This window comes from Tursiops truncatus, chromosome 9, assembly GCF_011762595.2.
Source record: "Tursiops truncatus isolate mTurTru1 chromosome 9, mTurTru1.mat.Y, whole genome shotgun sequence".
NCBI lineage: Eukaryota > Metazoa > Chordata > Mammalia > Artiodactyla > Delphinidae > Tursiops > Tursiops truncatus.
The window spans coordinates 95,061,622-95,084,878 of NC_047042.1; the positions used below are offsets into that span (position 1 = coordinate 95,061,622).

A 23,257-nucleotide genomic window follows, 5' to 3' on the forward strand; every position below is an offset into this window, starting at 1 on the left:
GGAAAAGAATAAAATTAAAGCCTACAAAATGCTGGGAATAGATTGCCAAGATTGAGTCCTGGAATTCTATTATAATTCTTAAGTTATAGGAAGTTAGATCTCTACCGACAAGATCTCTGCCTAAAAGTTTCACTCTTGCCATTGGAATTTTTTAGGAAGAAATCATAATTGAAGGTAGAAGTCTGTCTTTATTGAGTTACCCCTTTACTCTGTTAACCTGTCAAGCTTGTTCAGGGTTTTTGTAATAAGGAAGGAATTAATATTCCTTCTAGACCACACAAACACTGCACTCAGTAGAAATGTTCTGTTTCTACACATTAGAAATCCAGAAATCCAGAATTATGTAATATTCTGCTTTTTTGTTTGTATCCATACCTGTTTAACCTGCTTGGGTAGGGAGTTGTTCTAAGTTAGCTAAATCCCAATAACAGAGTTCAACAAATATGTTCTATTACTGTGTTTAGTTACTTATTCGATTTTTGTTATAAGTGTGTCCCATTGACCCTCACCTGATTTTCTTGAGAATAGTCTCAGCTGGTTCCATTTGATCCAGTGTAGTTCAACTATTCTTCCCTCCCTGACAAATTTTTTTAATAATTCACTCATTTATGGGAAAATGAAATGAGTGTTTCTAGTCTCTTCTTGGTCTAGGTCACTCTGTATACACTTGTCAGGAAAATATTCCTCAAATATTGTTTTCATCATGGCGTTAGTTTACTCAACATATTCCAACCCCTTCCAACTCTCCAGATCTGGGTTTTAACACAGGCTATCCATACCTCTGTCCTCATTCCCTTCCTCACAAGCCTCATGTTTGATTATGGTTTTTCTTTCGTTCATTAATGAAGTCAAATTCATCTTCTTGGCATATCTACAGAACGTTCTTTTTAGCATTCAGAGGGCAAATAGGGAAGGAAAGGGCGTTGAGAAAGGAGACAGCCGAGGGGGAGGTGGAAGCGAAGGAAGGAAAGACAGAAGGAAGAAAAGGAGAGGGGAAGGGGGCTGGAAGGAGGAGAGCACAAGGCATGCCTCCTGAGAGGGTGTCCCAGGATGAATCTGAAGACACCCTCTCCTTCAGATGAAGGCAGTCCCAAGCTGGGTACACAGCTTCATGAGCAGAGCACGGACTGGACACCCCCAAACACACACACACACACACACACACACACACACACACACACACACACACACACTCCTCTAGCTGTTCAGGGAGCTCTTCTGCAGGTACCATTCTGTGCAGTTGCCCACGTCGTGCATCCTGATGCTCTTAGTAAGCAGGTTGGTCTTCCTGCTGCTAATTCCCCTTCTCCCAGATAGTGAGTCAATATTGCCTTCCTATGAAGCTACCATTTCTGGAATTCCTACTTCTCCCTCCCTCTCCGCGTGTCTAGACCTTACCGTCTTGGTCCCCATGGCATGCGTTCCTCCCTCTCTAAGCACTGGCAGCTCACCATCAAATGCTAAGGCAAAGTGTCCCTTCTCTCTGAACTTTGTCAAAACAAAGTTTCAGGCGGGCAAATTGAGTGTTTCACTTAATACCGGTGGCAGTGAGGAAGTAAGGTAGGGCATACAGAATATTTCATTTTATAATACTGCTATGGATCAGTTAAAATTAAATTGGTGGCTTTTTCTCCTTATTTTAAACTCATGTGGCCTCCCAAATTTGTATAATTGGGTTATAATTAAGTAAAAACACTAAAGAAACTTCCTTATGTAGGGATAAATTGGAAATCACTACTACTTTTCAAAGTCTGTATCATGGAGCTACAATTGCGTGATTGTTTATAAAATTCTAAAAGTACCAAAAGAAATTAAAAAAGGAAGAATGAGTTCACTTATTGTAGGGAAAATACAGTGGTGCATATACAGTTCTTCACACTTCCCTCCTGAATCTTAAGGATTGACTTCTCAGAGAGGACAGACAGGATCTGTTAGGGGAGGAATCCAGTTCTGTGATGTCCAACTTACACCGAGTTTCCTAAGTCTCAGGGGAACATCTTTTACTATCAGAATATAAACAACTAATAACCCAAAAGATTTTCCTATGACAGTCCCTGGAGCTTAAAAATCTTGTCAGAGATACATTCCTGGTACATCAGGAAGTCTGCTCTTATGGTGTGACCCGTTCTCATACAGGCATTTTCCAGGAAAAATTGTTTTGTAGATGCCTCGACTATACCAGAATACATTAGCATTTGTATCTTTATCTATACGTTTAATTGCCTCCAACTGCAGAAGTTGGAAAAGGACTATGAAATTACTCAGTCGATATGTCTTCACTTCTACTTGAGTTTCTTAAGGGAATGCATTAAAAATACAATAAAGTTGTAGTAACATAAAGTCAACCAATAGACTTTGTCTTACTACAGACCACATTTACCAAATGTTATTTTCCTTTTTCTTTTATTTGGGTGCACAGTAAATGTGGATGGGTTTTCTGGAGGATAATTTTAAATATTGTAGCATCCACAACGAGGAAGACAATACATCTTCCATTTTCAGAGACAAGAAAGAGTCACCTCCTGGTCATACAGAAGAATTTTGACGTTGATGCAAAGAAAAAGAAACAAAGATCAAAGGGGAGAATAATTAAGACAGGAATCTAAGCTGCAGGCTTTTGGAAGGTAGAATAGGTAGAATATAAATCTTAATGACAGGACTCGAAATCAAGAATTCAGGGAATCTGAGAAGTTATGATCATTTATATAATAGGGAACCTGACAGAGCGAACAAAGATGGTGTGGGACTCAACAGAAGGAAAACTTTAGACCAGAAGAGGTGGCTTTAGAAAAGGCTATTGAGGAAGAATGTCAGGACTAAAATATCTAACTAGCTGCATGTGGTTATCAAAGGGATTACCTGTCCCTAGGGGGACGCTATCATGACTTTAAAACTGAACTCACTTCTGTGTATACCCGTCATGCAGTTAACCATGCAAAGAATATTTGTGTACAGCTTAGCCAGAATGATGTTTGCTTTACTCAATGTCATTTTCTCCAAAGTCTTACCGAAGAGCTCGATTTCTGTTATCCCATCACAAATACTAGACCTGGGGAGGTTGAATGACGAACTTTATTCCTGACTTGAGTCTAGCATTTTATGCTTGCTTAAAACAGAAAAGTGACTCCGGCTCCAGCCATGGTGGTATAACCAGTATCACATTTACCCTCCTGCTTCAAACAACTATAAAAATGAACAAAATATATGCAGCAACTGTTTTTGGTCATTGAACTTTAAGCATCCCAGAACTGTGACCCCTGTAAAAGGAAACACCTCAGGTGAGTTTTCTGTTGCTGCAAAACAAATGACCATAAACCAAGGGACTTAAAACAATACCCAGAGATCACAGTTCTGTAGGTCAGAAGTCTGGCATGTCTCAGAATATCACAAGGCTGAAGTCATGGTCAGTGAGGCTAAGTTCTTGTCTAGAGGCTCTGGGGGAAAATCTGCTTTTAGGGTCATTCTTACTGTTGGCACAATTCTGTCCTTGCTGTTGTAAGAAAGCTTCCAGTTACCCCACTGGCTGTCAACCAGGGACTGGTCTCAGCTCCTAGAAACCATCTGTAGTCTTTGCCATGTGTTCCCCTCCATCTTCAAGTCAGCAAACACCCATCACATCCTCCTTGTGCTTTAAACCTCTGATTTCCCTTTCTGCTACCACGGAGACAGTCGTCTGCTTTTCTAGGGCTCCTGTGATGTGGCAGGTCACCTGGAATAACCTCCTCATCTTGCAGTCAACTGCGCCATGTAACACAACCTAATCACGTGAGTAAAATCCATCATATCCACAGTACTGGGGATTTTGCAGGGTGTATACACGCAGTGAGGGATGGGAAATTGTGGGTGGTAACTTAGAATTCTGCCTCCCATCCACCTTCTACTGCCGTGCTCCATTTGCCACTGACCCTGAATACACACACACACACACACACACACACACACACACACACACACACACACACACACACACACACACACAGCTTGGACCACTTCTCTTTCTACACCGAGTGAATGAGCAGGTGCCTGACGCTCTGCCATTTGGGAGTGTTTCCACCACCGCCGTCTTTCAAGGCTCCCCTGGAGAAGGTGTGTATTCATGTACCTAGATGATGTGTCTGTGACCAAACTCAGGTGTCTTATCTGATTTTAAATCCCTTATTTTATAAATGAAAAGACTGAGGTCACAGTTCAAGGTCACACCAGAGGGGCACTAGCAGAGCTGAGAAGAGAGCTAGAAACTCAAGTTCATCAGTCTGGTGATCTTTGCCTTCTACTGGCTGTGTTTGCTTGATAATGCTAAAGAGGAGAGAAGAAACTCTCCCCCCGCCAGCTTACATTCTGGTTGACCACCAATTATTGGCCTTTTGACCAGGAGGGATGGTGGGGACAGATCCTGAGGAGAGGCCATGTCACCTTGAGAGGGAGCCTCTGTCCCCTTCTTTAAGCAAGGGCTAGTGCTTGCTTCTCCTTTAAATGGGAGGAGCGAGGGGAGAGTGGACCACTTTTGCAATTCAGAGGGTTTAGGAACATTTGAAGATTCCAGACTTTGGGGCCATCAACCCCGTGAAAGCCCATTCTTTCCCAACCAGGGCTCTGTCCTTGCCACAAAATGTAACTCAAAGTGGGGTCCGGCTGCTCGCCGCTCAAAAGCCAATAAAGAGGCAAGGTTGGTGGAAAGGAAAGTTTGCTTTATTTCGGATGCCTGGATGCCGGCAACCAGGGGGCCAGAGGGGAGGGCGGGGCAGACTCCTGTCCAAAGGCCGACTCCCCCCCACTGACAATCAGCGGGCAAGAGCTTTTATAGACGGCGGGAGGGGGCTACATGCAGAAACAGCACCATCAGCACCGACTGTCATCTTGAAATGGGTCGCGCAGTGGTCTGATCAGCGTCATCTTAATTAAGTACAGTTCCAGGGTCGGTTCGTTCCCATTTCCTTGAGGCCAATTCTCAGAATTGTGCCATTTATGTCATGGCTATAGTCTGCTCATCATGTAGCTAACTTCTTCCACCTGATGGGGGTTTCAGTGTTTACAAGACAGCTCACAGGATAGGGCTCAGAATATTATCTACAGCCTCGGAGGAGGAACTAAAGGTCCTTGATTTTGCTTAATGACTAAACTACTATTATTTAGTCTTGCTGGACTGTTTTCCTTCGTTTCTGCATTTTCTCACTTCTCTGATTAAACTTATTCTTTGGCTAAAGTTTTTGTCGTAGACAAAAGCCAGGTGGAGGACATGGGGGGCGAGGACCACGGGAGGGCCCTGCTCCGTTTCGAAAAGACCCGCCTTTGTTGGGAATTTAACCTTTAGAGCTTGGCCACTCTTACAATTAAGTCCTTCGTCTGGTTCTCAGGTTTTTTTGTCCTTTTGCTGTGGACAAGAGCTCCTTTATATGCAACCAAAGAGGAATTCTGGTCTTCACACAACTTTAAATTACTGATCAATACATTCAGCATTGTGTTCACCTTTTTGAAAATGTCAATTATACTTAGCAATAGCCACTTGGGTCCATCGTCCTTAGAGTTACTATTCCCCGCATATTTCTCAAACGCCGATATACTGTATCAGCGAATACCTTTCCTTCCAACAGTATGCCACCAGCAAAAGTTTTAACAATCACAGGGACACCTTTTGCCCAGAGATATCTGTGCCCCAGCTACCACTGGTGGGGTCCTTCTTGCCATCCAGGGGTGGGTGATCCAACTCCCACATCTCTTAGCATTTGCTGTTATGTTATGGACCTTGCCTGGCATAAACTGTCACAGTTTGGGTTCCCTGGGAAGCAGGCTCTGAATGAGATTACCATGCAGGGCATTTATGTGTGTGTGGGGGGGACTCATGAGATCCATTCCTAAGGAAGGGAGGAAAGAAAGAAGTTTAGGGAAGAGGGAATATTTGAGTAGCGATGCGATTTCAGCAGTCTCAGCTGATTTCAGGGGAGGTTTGCCGTTGGGATGGCCCTTTAGAGCTGTCCAGAGTTGGGACTAGGGGAATGGGCCTTTCTAGGCAATCTCCATTTCTACCCTTTGACCAGTCTTTGAGTGCGGGCCTACTCCGAAAGGGGGCTTATTCTTGGGAGAGGCAGCTTTAGTCAGCTGAGGCTGACAGCGTGGGCTATCATCAGGCAGCAGCAATTCCAGCAGCTTAGAGAATGGGCCCTTTATACCTGGAGGAGGATCTGGGCAGCATGTCAGGACATCTAATAAGTTCCTATTTTAATGAAGATAATTCAGTGGAAAAATTACGTCCCCGTCGACTCTAGTTTTTATGCAGCTGTCACCAAGATACCACTGTATACTTGGAGACAATAACTGCTAATTTCAGATTCCGCATAACAGAGGAAATTAACAAATTCAATACTGCTTGTCTTTTATAAGCAAATCTATTCTAAACGGCCAATATTATGATTACGTGGAGGAAAGACAATCCAGCAACACAGAAGCATTTATTTAGAAATAGTTCAGAAATCATCATATTGAGGCTCCTTGGTGGGGCTAATGGCGGACTCCGGGAGGGCTCACGCCAATGAGTACTTCCCAGAACCTCTGCTGCCAGTGTCCTTGGCCCCTCTGTGAGCCGTAGGCGCCGCCTCCTGCCTCTGCAGGAGACCCGCCAACACTAGCAGGTATGTGAGCTGAGGTTCTAAGATGTTAAGGAACTTGATCATAGTCACATATAGAAACCTGAAGAGCTGAATAGAATTGTAGAGTTTACCAACTGACCAAGAAACCCATCCTCAAATTCAAAGATTTCTGTACACTTAATAGAAGAAGGGATATTTTCTCAAGAATGCAATTGTTGGGACATATGAGCCCCAGGATGCAGAAGACATTGTGCAAAGTAGTGCAGAAATATAAAGACAATAATGAAAGCATCTTTGTCTTCAGGAAGTGTATTATCATGCAGAGAATGAATGTCCGCTCAACATGATGTCATCAGTGTAGTGACATAGCGTGAGGTTCTTCAGAATTTCCAGACAATGAATATTCCTTCATGCTACATTATGACAGAAGGCAGAAGATAATACAGTCCTGGCAAAACTGTGTGTATACTTCTGTCCATTTAAGTGCCTGAGGAGTGCTTCTGATGCTCATCTCTGGTCGCGCAGTGGTTGAGAGTCCGCTTGCCGATGCAGGGGACGCGGGTTCGTGCCCCGGTCCGGGAAGATCCCACATGCCGCGGAGCAGCTGGGCCCGTGAGCCATGGCCACTGAGCCTGCGCGTCTGGAGCCTGTGCTCCGCAACGGGAGAGGCCACAACAGTGAGAGGCCCACATACCGAAAAAAAAAATAATAATAATATCACAGTAAAAGTCAGTGGCTAAGAACTGGCTCATGTTTGGAAACTAAGTGAACTCTTATTTTCCCTTGTAGAAACGTACATCAGTCTTGAGTGCTGGCTTCTGATCTTTTTAAGTTATAGAAGTCAAGAAATGTTCTTATTGTCTGAATATTTATTTTGTCCCTTGGCACACCATGGTATATTAACCGTCACTACGGATCTTTCTTGATTGCTCTTCTAGTCTTGCTGCCTATTATGATAATTATTTCTACCTGCATCTAAGAGTTCAGCGCCACCATGTGACTATTATTCTAGAGCCCTGCCATTCCATTGCCAAAAGGAATCCAGCTCCATGATTGCACTCCCAGTTCCATCAACCTTGAACTGTAAGAGACAGCTACCTTTGAATTCTTTATCACTTAGGTAAAAGGAGGTCCTCTGGACTAATAAAGACTCTCCGGGACCAAACTTTAAAAAAGAAAAAAAAAAAGAAATCAGCGTATTTATTTATGACGCCAATAAGACAAAAGCAACTGCTAATAACAGCCAACATAGGAAGATAAATGTCTATAAAGACAAATTACTAAGTTGTTTTTTTTTTTAAACCCTTGCACAGATCGCCCAGTAGAAATTTCTCAACCTCAGTGACTTTCCTTCACAGATTTACGAGTCTTCGCTGCCACTTCCTTGGAGGTTTAAGTGGCCCTCACCCAACCGCATGTGCAACCTGGTTCCGTTTTTGTGCAACTGCAGAGGTCACGCTGTTTCACTTCCACTCCTTGTGAATTCTCCGTAGATGAGCTTTCTCCTGCAGCCAGCTTTTGTTGGCTGATTCCAGCAGCTGCTGCTAGGAAGCCACCGACGATGAATCTGAGGTGTTCAACGACCGCCAATTGCTGTTCATCCCTGTGGCTACCCATGATGGAGATGTCGGGATTGCTAGCTCAGATCTGTTTACAAGAAGTCTAAGTGTCTCAGATGAGCACAATTATTTTAATGCACCTGTAGGTGACATTGGCTTCTCTTTTCTTTTTCCTCCTGCTGATCCATTGTTAGAGCACTGAGTCTGTTTTAACCAGAGCTAAAAAAAAAATTGTTTTTTCTTTGTTGTTTGAATCAGAAGTGTTTATTGCAGAAATCTGGCTAAGGCACCAGTTGAGTGGCTCCAGCTGAGGTTGGCTTGAGGCCCTCTGCCTGGGTCAGGCAGGTGAAAAAGGGAAGGGGAGAAGAAATACCTCTGGGCAGAGGCCAAAGAGCTACAGACGAGGTTCCCAGCCAGGCTGCAGGTGAAGCCTGGGCCATGGGCTCCCATTCATGGACTTCACCTTCCTCTGTTACAAGCAGTACCTCTTAAGCCATCAGTTCCCAAAGAGAAACACCAAGGAATCATCTAGTAACAAATGTGTCTCCTGCCCGAAGACCACAGTGGGGTCAGCCGGGAGCCCACCCTTGCCTTTCGTGTTGTGGGCTCGTCCCTGCCCTTCAGTCACGAAGACATCATTCACCCTCAGACCTGCCACCACCTGGACCCCCTCAGCCTTCAGAGCCCCAGCCTGCTCCACAAACCGTGGCAGCTGGGTCTAGGAAGAGCTGAGGGTAAAGGCCTCAAGGATTCCAGACAGCACCCCCTCCTTGGCCTCAGATTCTGCTAGATTCGCCTTGTTTCAGGCTCACTTTCAAACACCACCACCGATGGGATGGCATCTCCCGCCTTGATGGGGCCAAGGAATGTGGATGTGGGCATGCTTCTGAAACCACTGGTCTCCAAGTGTCCACTCTCTTCGCATCCAGGCACCTCCTCCTTTGCCCAGGACATGCAGACCTGCCAGCCATACAACCACCTGCCCGGTTTCCTCTTCTGCTGTTTTGTTTGTTTTTTAATCAAGAAAAGATTGTGGTGAAAGAGGTAAGGCAGTTGGGGGTTTGTGGATGTAGGAAACGGGTGTTTCAGTTCTCTGACAGATAAAATCATATCTGCATGTAGAACCAGTACCGACAGTCACATAAGGACCCTCAGCCCCAAACAAACATACCACCTTGTACTTATTTTATTTTGTTTCTTATGCAGGTGCATGCTTTTGCCATTTCTCTAATGCTTGATTAGTTAGTAGTCAGGATCTCCATTAGGCATTTTCCAAAATTAAGGAGTACTTCCTTCTGTTAAATCAAGCCTAATTTTTAGACCTTTTAAATAAAAAAACAAAAGAGGCAGAGCGTTCATAAAATCATGAGAATTACAAACGTCTCTTCCCCTTTGTTTTCTGCACGAAACAGTAATACACAACATTCAGATACTACTCGGCTGGTTTCAGTTCTCTCTTTTTTCAGTGGACTGTCTTTCCCATATGACTATGCAGACTGGACCCCTCATGTTTAGGGATGAACACAGCGGATTTTGCCCATCACCAGGCATCTGCCTCCAGGAGGAGAGGTTAATGGCCCCTCTTATTACAGGAACCACTAGATGGGTGGTGAGAAGCAAACATGCCTCTGTTAGTTCATCAGAGGTGGGTTTGAGAGAATCTCTCTGTTCTTCAGTAGCAAAAATAAACAGCATCATAGAAACTCTGCAAGCATCAAATTCTCTTGCAATAACACACAGTCACTGTAAGTTAAATATGCATGGTTTTATCATGGTAAAAATATAAATTTCTGAGAAAGGTGTGCACAGATCTTAGTGTCACTTAATTGAAAACAATAGTTAATTGTCCCAAATTTCTCTGTTCATTTTTTAGCTCAGGTGAGAGCAAAATATTCCTGTATTTGTGGTAGGTGTTATGAGAATGTTAGGCCTATGCTATGACGTTTTATTAAGTATATACTGAAACAGAAACTATCAAAATCAAGTGAGAAATATTGTGATTTATTTGACAAAAGTCACGTTCAGCTTCAGAGGTCTTGATTATATATGTCTAAATCTAAAATCTCAGTAGGGGTTTGCTCAAACAAAATTGCATATTTTCTGTAAAGAATCCATGTTTATTTATGTATTGGCATGGTGAAACCAAGAAAATAATTATCTTAAGAAAAGAAGGATTTAAGCTTTATACTTAAGGACCACTTAGTTTGAATATGGGTTTTTTTTGGCAGTCTCAAATAGTGGTATTATTGAATGTTGCAAAGCAGTAATTAGAACGTTCTTCCGCTCCTGAATTGGGCAAGGATTACAGCTGAAATAGCACACTGTTGGAAGGAAAGACACGGAATTCATTATGGCAGAGTTATAAGAAGGTCTCATGATAGGAGTGCAACTCTCTGGCATCTCCCAGGAGGGAGAGAAGTTTCAGTAGCCTTCACCATGAGAGAGATAGGAGGTGGGGTATGAGGCAGCTTGCAGGAACCACCTTTTTTTTTTCTTTGGAGACTTCTGTGACCATAAAGAGAGACACTGTCCCAAGATGGATGCTGATATCTACCAAAAAGAACCTGATATTTATGAAGGTGCAAATACGCTAAGATTAGTTGTCCTAGAATCTTGCAGTACCAGACGTGGCTTCATTATAAGTTATACCTGATGATGATGTTGTGGTGAAGGAGGCCCCCAGCCTTCCCCTTTCTCTCCTCCATGCACTATACTTGCTGGGAATCAGGAGCTGAAGATGACCATTGATTGGGGTTGTTTGGCAGAAGGAGAGACTGACTCCTGTTTTCAGTGGGTTGGTTCTTGAGGGAGTTGATTTGCACTGGGGAGAGATAACAAGAGTCAGCTGAACTTGTGCTTGGATCGTGTGATGGAATGCCCATGGACATGTACTGAACTGAAGCTCTGAGCCCAGAGCACCCCCTGATGTGAACAGGCTGCTGTCCTCACCAGATTTTATATTCTTAAACATGGAAGGACAGAAGTGCATGCTCACTGTCTGAAACCAACCTACTTTTCTTTTTCTTTTTAAAAATTCTGTTGAAGTATAGTTGATTTACAATGTTGCATTAATTTCTTCTGTACAGCAAAGTGAAAAATATATATATATATATTCTTTTTCATTACGGTTTGTCACAGGATGTTGACTATAGCTCCCTGTGCTATACAGTAGGACCTTGTTGTTTATCCATTCTATATATAATAGTTTGCCTCTGCTAATTCCAAACTCAACCACAAGTATGTTCTCTATGTCTGTGAGTCTGTTTTTGTTTCATAGGTGTGTTGATTTGTATCATATTTTAGATCCCACATATAAGTCACATATGATATTATATCATATGGTATTTGTCTTTGTCTGACTTACTTTGCTTAGTATGAGAATCTCTAGGTTCATCCATGTTGCTGCAAATGGCATTATTTCATTCTTTTTGATGGCTGAGTAATATTCCATTGTGTATATATATCAAAACTTCTTTATCCATTCATCTGTCTGTGGACATTTAGGTTGTTTCCATGTCTTGGCTATTGTAAATAGTGCTGCTATGAACATAGGGGTGCATGTATCTTTTCGAATTATAGTGTTGTCTGGTTATATGCCCAGGAGTGGGATTGCTGGATCATATGACAACTCTATTTTTAGGTTTTTGAGGAAACGCCATACTTTTTTCCATAGTGGCTGCACCAACTTACATTCCCACCAACAGTGTAAGAGGGTTCTCTTTTCTCCCAACCTACTTTTCTTCCAGCACTTCTACCAAATGCTAGTTATGGGATCCACTAGCGCTACTGGGTTCCATCCCTGGTCAGGGAACTTGATCCCACATGCTGCAACTAAGACCTGGTGCAGCCCAAAATGAAAGAACAAAAGAACAAAAACAAAACCTGACACACCCACACATATAGCACACTGTTTAAGTTAAAGTGTCTGAAAACATTTACAGACACTGATACAAGACAAGAAAAGTTCCATGATCAGTTATATAAAAGGAGGTGTCTGCTTTCCTTCTTTCTCCTCCCAACCCCAACTCCAGAGGGAATGGCTTGAAGAAAGTTTTGCAGACCTGAAAGTCACTTTGTTTTTTTTCAATAAAACAAAAATTTAAACTCATTTATTCCTAAATAATATTTCTTTAATAGGGACATCTAAAGGAATATATTTTGGAAACAAAGGGTTTTTTTTCACATACACACTTCAAACCTATCAAAAACTCAGCACATTCTAAGGGCTGAGCACTGTCCAGATTTTTAAAATATATGCTCAGCACTCCCTAATTTCCAGATCACCAAAGTTCATCTGACAGATCATTCTAAGCACAAAAGTGTTTCCTTTCTCCCCAGTTTGTCTCTTTGTTTTCTTCCAAATATGCCCAGTTGTTTGAAGGAGAGGACTTTCCCAAATGTAGAGTAGTTCTTTGGTCAAAGCTATATGCTGTCTGCTGAAAATTCCCATAGAAGTTCCTCAAGTCCATTTATAAGAAATCAAACTGGCGGCCTCATGGCAGCCTGGATCCTGGAACCAGCTATGACAGCTATGACATCTTCCAGCTATGACATCTTCCCAGGATAATTGTTTGGCAATTACAGAATATATGGCAACTAAAAATTGGACCTATAAATTGGCTAATCAGTTTCTCATTTATCTTTCTTTTGCAAGTCACTCTTAATTGAGTGACATTGGCATTTGGCACTCCCTTCAATTTTCAACTGAAGTGAGTGTCTCACTTGGTTTTACCCTAGTCCAGGCTCTGCCCATACAACCAAAATAACCCTCTAGCTTTCGCACCTAAGTTTCAACTGGCTTTTTGCTCATCTCAGCTTGTCATTATCTTTCAGTGGCACATCAGCACATCAATGGCTCTTAGCAAAAGCCCTCCAGTACTACATCCCCCATATGTTTCAAATGCTTGGCACACTATACCTGCTAATGGATTCTCTCCCATTAGTACCGTTGTCCCAGTTCAGCACCACTGAAAGTGTTAACAATTGGACCACTACCCTGTACTGCAGGATTCCTGGCTCCGTTTATCTCAGTAGCAGCTTGGCAGTGAGGATTCCTCTCCCAAACTCCGTGGGACTTTCTCAGATTATTTCCAATGCCAGCTGTCACAGGTAGGGTTTGCTGGGATAGGATTGGGGAAAAAAAGAAGGTATTTATTAGGGATTAGCAGTAATGAAAGGAAAGGGGGAGGAGCAGAGTTGGGCAGCGTGGGAAGCTGAACTGTGATGGGGGCTTCCCAAAGTCTCGGAGGCCCATGGGGAATCAAGAGTGAGCGTTACTCCCAAGAATTGTCTCCTGTCTGGCTCAAGGTGCTGGGACCTTTTATTCCCATCTTGCTCAGCGTCCTGATGTGGGTTGTCCCAGGAACGGTACCGCCTTGAGGGAGGTGGCTCTCTGCAGCGAGGTGGACGCTGAAAGAGCTGAGAGTTGAAGGCTGTCTATTTGGGGACAGTTAAAAGTTGTAAGCGTTTAAGATGCACAGCTTGATATTTTGAGACGCATACGTATTGTGAAACAATCACTACGATCAAATTAATTAACAAGTCTATCACCTCACACAGTTACTGTTGGGAAAGGCAATCTGGTGCCTGCAGGCTTTCCGCTTTTATTTCTCTGTATAAAAATGGGTCTTGGGCTTGGAACGCTCCCTCTCCGAGAGTTAAAGAGCCCACACAACCTGTGCCGGGCTTACCACCTGGTGGGGGAACATCTTTCCCTGTTTTAGGCTCAAAGAGTACTCCTGCATCTTTGCTTGAATCGTGTGCATCATAGAGCCCCTGGCCAACCCCGCTGTTACGTCTGTCCTCCATGGAGAGGGGACCAATGACCACTACTGAGGCTCATGTTGCTGTCTCTTCTCTACATGAGTGAAATGCTTTTCCATCGGTATGTGGTGTTCTCCTTGGTGATTCCAATATCAAGATACAGCGGCCAGAGGTGTTTAGGGTCCTCCCTTAGGGTTGATAACCAGTGCTTGGTAATCTGCTTGACGGTTACCATTTTCTTCCCTTCCCTTTTTTCTCTTCTTTTCTTTCCTTTCCTTTTCTGTTCTCTTTTCTTTTCTTCCTTCCTTCCTCTCTCTCCCCTCCCTTCCTTTCTCTCTCCCCCTCTCCCTCCCTCCCTCCCTTCCTGCCCCCCTTTTTTTCTTTCTATACTTTTAGAGCTAAGATCTACCTTCTTAGCAAGTTTCAAATATACAATAAAGTATTGTTGATGACAATCATATTCCTGTACATGAGAGCTCCAGAGTCTATCCATCTAATAGCTGGAACTTTGTGCACTTTCACCAACGTCTCATTTCTCCCTCCCACCAGCTCCTGGTAACGACCCTTCTATTCTTTGCTTCTATGAGTTTAATTATTTCAGATTAAATATGTAAGTGAGATAGATCATGCAGTATTTGTCTTTCTGTGTCTGGTTTATTTCGCTTAGCATAATGTCTTCCCGGTTCATCCATGTTGTCACAAATGCAGGATTTCCTTTTTTAAATGGTTGAATATTATTTCATTGTGTGTGTGTGTGTGTGTGTGTGTGTGTGTGTGTGTGTATATATATATATACACACACACACACACACACACTGCATTTTCTTTTTCCAGTCATTCTTTACGGACATTTAGGTTGTTTCCACATCTTGGCTCTTGTGAATAATTTTGCACTGAACATGGGGGTGCAGATATCTCTTTGAGATACTGATTTCATTTCCTTTGGATATAAACATATACAGAAATGGGATGGCTGGACTGTATTTTGAGGAACATCCATACAGTTTTCCATAATGCTGTACCAATTTATATTCCCACCAACAGTGTACAAGGGACCCCTTTTCTCTACATCCTTGCCAACAATCGTTATCTGCTGTCTTTTGAAGATTGTCTATTGACCTCATTCTCCACAGTTAGCAAGAAAGTCCTTCCTTAAAGGGAGTTCTGAGAGGGCAATCTCCTGTTCATTACATTACTATGTGTTCCTTTTCTATACCTGCAAAACATGAGACCAGATCAGCAGAACCAGAAGGTCTACTCTCTCTGAATCTACTCTGTCTTTTCAGAATCTATGATGGCAATCTTAATCCTGAAAGGAGGATTGGATTGGAATAAAGGATGACTGTGGCCACACAACCACATCTTACTGGATTCTCTTAGCAGGTACATTCTTACCTGTGGAAAATTAGCCTAATTCTTACTTTCCTTTCACCTATGTACTTGCCTTTGGAATCCTTTTCTTTTTAACCGTTAGTTCTCTGGCTTGTGAATCATGTTTGACTAACTGACTGTCATGCTCATAACTCACCTTCAGGTTTATTTTATCTCTAACATGTCATCAGTTTGTGGCCACTTTTCTTGTTCCCTTTGTCTCAGTTCAGTCATCTACTTGTACCCACCGTCTCCCTGCTCATGCTGACTTAGTGGAGTACTGGCTGCATTGATGGTTCTATTCTGGTCCACAGACTTGGCTTAGACACACCATGGCTCAGTTTCTCCCCTGGGATGTGACATTTCCTTATACCGCGCCCCCCCCCCCCCCGCCCGCCACTTGTATTCTCAAAATAAGTTTGGAAAATAGAAAGATTAGATGAGCCTGTCTTATACATAAGCTTTTCTATGTATCCTCTCCCGTCAGTAACTTCCTCATCTGGTATTCAGGAAATGATAGGCTATACCAGTCCTTTTAAAGGATTATTCTTAGCCCATGGAAAAGACTTTGATTTATGGAAATTTAGGTAGTATACAGGTTGGTGTGAGAGGGTCTTCCTGACTTTTCCATATCATTTCAGTAATAACTTACTATGTAGACTTACAAAGTAGACTCTGAGCATATTATCTAAATGAAAAATGGGAATACAATCAGGTGAGGGAATAGAATTCTTACAAATTAGTTTAGGGCTTCTCTCAGATTATTTTGTATTATCCCTTAAGAGGAGAATTTCTTTTTATGTTTTAGCTCAGATTTTATTTTTTGGACAATCCCGGGCTAGCAGAAAAGTAGCCAGGAGGCTACAAAGGACACTTCTTTTTTTCTTAAACCATTTGAGAGTAAGTTGCTGGCTTGATGACCTGTCACTTCCAAAATTTTTCGAGTATTTTCCTCCAAAGCAGGAAGTTCTGCATAAGTTCTGAAGTTCTGAACACAGCCTAAAGGGGTTAGTGCGCCACAGCTAGCCGGGAGGGAGTCCAGGAAAAGGTCTGGAGCTGCCGAAGAGGCAAGAGACTTTTTCTTGCCTCTTTGTTTCCTGGTGCGCAAGGAGAGGGGATTAAGAGCGCTGCTTAAAGGAGCTCCAGAGACAGGCGCGAGCCGCGGCTAAAAGCGCGGACCCCAGAGACGGGCCTGAGACGCTAAGGCTGCTGCTGCCGCCACCAAGAAGCCTGTGTGCGAGCACAGGTCACTCTCCACACACCCCTTCCGGGGAGCCTGTGCAGCCCGCCACTGCCAGGGTCCCGGGATCCAGGGACAACTTCCCCGGGAGAACGCACGGCGCGCCTCAGGCTGCTGCAACGTCATGCCGGCCTCTGCCGCCGCAGGCTCGCCCCGCATCCGTGCGCCTCCCTCCCCGCGGCATGAGTGAGCCACAGCCCCTGAATCAGCCGCTCCTTTAACCTCGTCCTGTCTGACCGAATACAGATGCCCTCAGGCGATCTACACGCAGAGGCGGGTCCATATCCAAAGCTGAACCCCAGGAGCTGTGCGAACAAAGAAGAGAAAGGGAAATCTCTCCCAGCAGCCTCAGCAGCAGCGGATTAAATCTCCACAGTCAACTTGATGTACCTGCATCTGTGGAACACCTGAATAGACAACGAATCACCCCAAATTGAGGCTGTGGACTTTGGGAGCAACGATATATATATATATTTTTCCTTTTCCTCTTTTTGTGAGTGTGTATGTGTATGGGATTTTGTTTGTATAACGTTGTTTTTATCATTTGTCCTAGGGTTCTGTCTGTCCATTCTTTTTTTTTTGTATAGTTTTTAGCACTTGTCATTGGTGGATTTGTGTTTTGGTTTGATTGCTCTCTTCTTTCTTTTCTTTTTTATTACTTTTAATTTTTTTATTTTTAATAATTATTTTTTATTTTAATAACTTTATTTTTTTTCTTTCTTTCTGTCTTTTTTCTCCTATTTCTTCTGAGCCGTGTGGCTGACAGGGTCTTGGTGCTCTGGCCGGGTGTCAGGCCTGTGCCTCTGACGTGAGAGAGCCGAGTTCAGGACATTGGTCCATCAGAGACCTCCCGGCTCCACATAATATCAAATGGCAAAAGCTTTCCCAGAGATCTCCATCTCAATGCTAAGACCCAGCTCCACTCAACAACCAGCAAGCTACAGTGCTGGACACCCTATGCCAAACAACTAGCAAGACAGGAACACAACTGCACCCATTAGCAGAGAGGCTGCCTAAAATCATAATACATTCACAGACACCCCAAAACACACCACCAGACGTGGACCTGCCCACCAGAAAGACAAGATCCAGCCTCATCCACCAGAACACAGGCACTACTCCCCTCCACCAGGAAGCCGACACAACCCACTGAACCAACCTTAGCCACTGAGGGCAGACACCAAAAACAACAGGAACTACGAACCTGCAGCCTGTGAAAAGGAGACCCCAAATACAGTAAGTTAAGCAAAATGAGAAGACAGAGAAATTCACAGCAGATGAAGGAGCAAGGTAAAAACCCACCAGACCAAACAAATGAAGAGGAAATAGGTAGTCTACCTGAAAAAGAATTCAGAGCAATGATAGTAAACATGATCCAAAATCTTGGAAATAGAATGGAGAAAATAAAAGAAACATTTAATAAGGACCTAGAAGAACTAAAGAGCAAACAAACAATGATGAACAACATAATAAATGAAATTAAAAATTCTCTAGAAGGAATCAATAGCAGAATAACTGAGGCAGAAGAACAGATAAGTGACCTGGAAGATAAAATAGTGGAAATAACTACTGCAGAGCAAAATAAAGAAAAAAGAATGAAAAGAATCGAGGACTGTCTCGGAGACCTCTGTGACAACATCAAATGCAACAACATTCAATTTACAGGGGTCCCAGAAGATGAAGAGAAAAAGAAAGGGACTGAGAAAATATTTGAAGAGATTATAGTTGAAAACTTCCCTAATATGGGAAAGGAAACAGTCAATCAAGTCCAGGAAGCGCAGAGAGTCCCATACAGGATAAATCCAAGGAGAAACATGCCAAGACACATATTAATCAAACTATCAAAAATTAAATACAAAGAAAGAAATATTAAAAGCAGCAAGGGAAAAGAAACAAATAACATATAAGGGAATCCCCATAAGGTTAATAGCTGATCTTTCAGCAGAAACTCTGTAAGTCAGAAGGGAGTGGCAGGACATATTTAAAGTGATGAAAGGGAACAACCTACAACCAAGATTACTCTAGCCAGCAAGGATCACATTCAGATTCGATGGAGAAATTAAAACCTTTACAGACAAGCAAGAGCTAAGAGAATTTAGCACCACCAAACCTGCTTTACAACAAACGCTAAAGGAACTTCTCTAGGCAGGAAACACAAGAGAAGGAAAAGAACTATAAAAACAAACCCAAAACAATTAACAAAATGGTAATAGGAACATACATATTGATAATTACCTTAAATGTAAATGGATTAAATCCTCCAACCAAAAGACATAGACTGCCTGAACGGTTACAAAAGCAAGACTCATATAAATGCTGTCTACAAGAGACCCACTTCAGACCTAGGGACACATACAGACTGAAAGTGAGGGGATGGAAAAAGATATTCCATGCAAATGGAAATCAAAAGAAAGCTGGTGTAGCAATTCCCATATCAGACAAAATAGAATTTAAAATTAAGGCTATTACAAGAGCCAAAGAAGGGCACTACATAATGATCAAAGGATCAATCCAAGAAGAAGATATAACAATTTAAATATTTATGCACCCAACATAGGAGCACCTCAATACATAAGGCAAATGCTAACAGCCATAAAAGGGGAAATTGACAGTAACACAATCCTAGTAGGGGACTTTAACACCCCACTTTCACCAATGGACAGCTCATCCAACATAAAAATAAATAAGGAAACACAAACTGTAAATGATGCATTAAACAAGATGGACTTAATTGATATCTATAGGACATTCCATCCAAAAACAACAGAATACACTTGCTTCTCAAGTGCTCATGGAACATTCTCCAGGATAGATCATATCTTGGATCACATATCAAGCCTTGCTAAATTTAAAATTGAAATCATATCAAGTATCTTTTCCGACCACAATGCTATGAGACTAGATATCATTTACAGGAAAAAATCTGTACAAAATACAAACACATGGAGGCTAAACAATATACTACTTAATAACCAAGAGATCACTGAAGAAATCAGAGAGGAAATCAAAAAATACCTAGAAACAAATGACAGTGAAAGCATGACAACCCAAAACCTATGGGATGCAGCAAAAGCAGTTCTAAGAGGGAATTTTGTAGCAATACAATCCTACCTCAAGAAATAAGAAACATCTGAAATAAAAAACCTAACCTTACACCTAACCTTTCTCTAAAGCAATTAGAGAAAGAAGAACAAAAAACACCCGAAGTTAGCAGAAGGAAAAAAATCATAAAATCAGATCAGAAATAAATGAAAAAGAAATGAAGGAAACTATAGCAAAGATCAATAAATCTAAAAGGTGGTTGTTTGAGAAGATAAACAAAATTGATCAAGAAAAAAAGGGAGAAGACTCAAATCAATAGAATTAGAAATGAAAAAGAAGAAGTAACAACTGACACTGGAGAAATACAGAGGAGCCTGAGAGATTATTACAAGCAACTATATGCCAATAAGATGGACAGCCTGGAAGAAATTGACAAATTCTTAGAAAAGCACAACCTTCCAAGACTGAACCAGGAAGAAATAGAAAATATAAACAGACCAATCACAAGCACTGAAATTGAGGCTGTGATTGAAAATCTTCCAATAAACAAAAATCCAGACCAGATGGCTTCACAGGCGAATTCTATCAAACATTTAGAGAAGAGCTAACACCTATCCTTCTTCAACTCTTCCAAAATATAGCAGAGGGAGGAACACTGCCAAACACATTCTACATGGCCACCACCGTCACCCTGATACCAAAACCAGACAACGATGTCACAAAGAAAGAAAACTACAGGCTAATATCACTGATGAACATAGATGCAAAAATCCTCAACAAAATACTAGCAAACAGAATCCAGCCACACACTGAAAGGAGCGTACACCATGATGAAGTGGGGTTTATCCCAGGAATGCAAGGATTCTTCATTACACACAAATCAATCTGATACACCGTATTAACAAGTTGAAGGATAAAAACCATATGATCATCTCAGTAGATGTAGAAAAAGCTTTCTACAAAATTCAACACGCATTTATAATAAAAACCCTCCAGGAAGTAGGCATAGAGGGAGCTTACCTCAACATAATTAAGGCCATATTTGACAAACCCACAGCCAACATCATTCTCAATGGTGAAAAACTGAAACCATTTCCACTAAGATTAGGAAGAAGACAAGGTTGCCCACTCTCACCACTGTTATTCAACATAGTTTTGGAAGTTTTAGCCCCAGCAATTAGAGAAGAAAAAGAAATAAAAGGAGTCCAAATTGGAAAAGATGAAGTAAGACTGTCACTGTTTGCAGATGACATGATACTATACATAGAGAATCCTAAAGATGTTACCAGAAAACTACTAGAGTTAATCAGTGAATTTGGTAAAGTAGTAGGATACACAATTAATGCACAGAAATCTCTGGCATTCCTATACATTAATGATGAAAAATCTGAAAGAGAAATTAAGGAAACACTCCCATTTACCATTGCAACAAAAAAAATAAAATACCTAGGGATAAACCTACCTAAGGTGACAAGAGACCTGTATGCAGAAAACTATAAGACACTGATGAAAGAACTTAAAGATGGTACCAACAGATGGAGAGATGTACCACGTTCTTGGTTTGGAAGAATCAACATTGTGAAAATGACTATACTACCCAAAGCGATCTAGAGATTCAATGCAATCCCTATCAAACTACCAATGGCATTTCTCACAGAACTAGAACAGAAAATTTTACAATTTGTATGGAAACACAAAAGACCCCGAATAGCCAAAGCAATCTTGAGAACGAAAGAAGGAACTGGAGGAATCAGGCTCCCTGACTTCAGACTATACTACAAAGCTACAGTTATCAAGACGGTATGGTACTGGCACAAAAACAGAAATATAGATCAATGGAACAGGATAGAAAGCCCAGAGATAAACCCATACATTATGGTCACCTTATCTTTGATAAAGGAGGCAAGAATATAAAACGGAGAAATGACAGCCTCATCAATAAGTGGTGCTGGGAAAACTGGACAGCTACATGTAAAAGAATGAAATTAGAACACTCCCTAACACCATACAAAAAAATAAACTAAAATGGATCAAAGACCAAAATATAAGTCCAGACACTACAAAATTCTTAGGGGAAAACATAGGCAGAACACTCCATGACATAAATCACAGAAAGATCCATTTTGACCCTCCTCTTAGAGAAATGGAAATAAAAACAAAAATAAACAAATGGGACCTAATGAAACTTAAAAGCTTTTGCACAGCAAAGGAAACCATAAACAAGACGGAAAGACAACCCTCAGAATGGGAGAAAATACTTGCAAATCATTAGAGAAATGCAAATCAGAAGTACAATGAGGGGCTTCCCTGGTGGCGCAGTGGTTGAGAGTCCGCCTGCCGATGCAGGGGACGCGGGTTTGTGCCCCAGTCCGGGAGGATCCCACATGCCGTGGAGTGGCTGGGCCTGTGAGCCATGGCCGCTGGGCCTGCGCGTCTGGAGCCTGTGCTCCGCAACGGGAGAGGCCACAACAGTGAGAGGCCCGCGTACCGCAAAAAAAAAAAAAAAAAAGTACAATGAGGTATCATCTCATACCAGTCAGATTGCCATCATCAAAAAATCTACAAACAATAAATGCTGGAGAGGGTGTGGAGAAAGGGGAACCCTCTTGCACTGTTGGTGGGAATGTAAATAGAAGTACCATACGACACAGCAATCCCCCTACTTGGCATGTACCCTGAGAAAACCATAATTCAAAAAGAGTCATGTACCACAATGTTCATTGCAGCTCTATTTACAATAGCCAGGACATGGAAGCAACCTAAGTGTCCATCATCAGATGAATGAGTAAAGAAGATGTGGCACATATATACAATGGCATATTACTCAGCCATAAAAGAAACGAAAGTGAGTTATTTGTAGTGAGGTGGATGGACCTAGAGTCTGTCATACAGAGTGAAGGAAGTCAGAAAGAGAAAAACAAATACTGTATGCTCACACATATATATGGAATCTAAAACAAAACAAAAAAATGGTTCTGAAGAACCTAGGGGCAGGACAGGAATAAAGATGCAGACATAGAGAATGGACTTGAAGACACGGGGAGGGGGAAGGGTAAGCTGGGACGAAGTGAGAGAGTGGCATTGACTTATACATACTACCAAATGTAAAATAGGTAGCTAGTGGGAAGCAGCCGCATAGCACAGGGAGATCAGCTCGGTGCTTTTTGACCACCTAGAGGGGTGGGATAGGGAGGGTGGGAGGGAGACGCAAGAGGGAGGAGATATGGGGATATATGTATATGTATAGCTGATTCACTTTGTTATAAAGCAGAAACTGACACACCATTGTAAAGCAATTATACTCCAATGAAGATGTTAAAAAAAAAAAGTGATGTGAAATAGAGTTTATTAATAGTCAAGTGCAAGAACGTATTTTTGGCAAGGTCTCGATTTTCATTTAATTCCTTTTTCAAATCACTGTTTATGTACGTATAAACATACATGTATTTTGGAATGAGTAATGAAAACACATATACTCTAGGGAAATCACATGATTGATCACGGAGGAACACTGTGAATTTTATTTCCCAAGTAAAAACCGTCTTGAGCATGATCTTACGAATATTTACTTAAACACCTAAAACTAAAGCAGTAAGGCAGTTTTTATTTAGGAATCTTACAATACATATTTTGCAATGTTAGACTTTCTGCACACAAGAAATCTCTTTCATTGAACTGTTTTGCAGCTGCTCAACAAT

General features: G+C 41.9%; 1 protein-coding gene across 1 annotated transcript; it reads right to left on the bottom strand.

Moving 5' to 3' along the window:
* Positions 1-8,407: 8,407 nt before the first annotated feature.
* On the bottom strand, positions 8,408-9,097 carry LOC101327377 (peroxiredoxin-5, mitochondrial). The gene is given in 3 exon segments (XM_019933833.1): positions 8,408-8,582; positions 8,584-8,947; positions 8,950-9,097. Coding segments are annotated over 3 exon segments (687 nt in total).
* Positions 9,098-23,257: the final 14,160 nt, after the last annotated feature.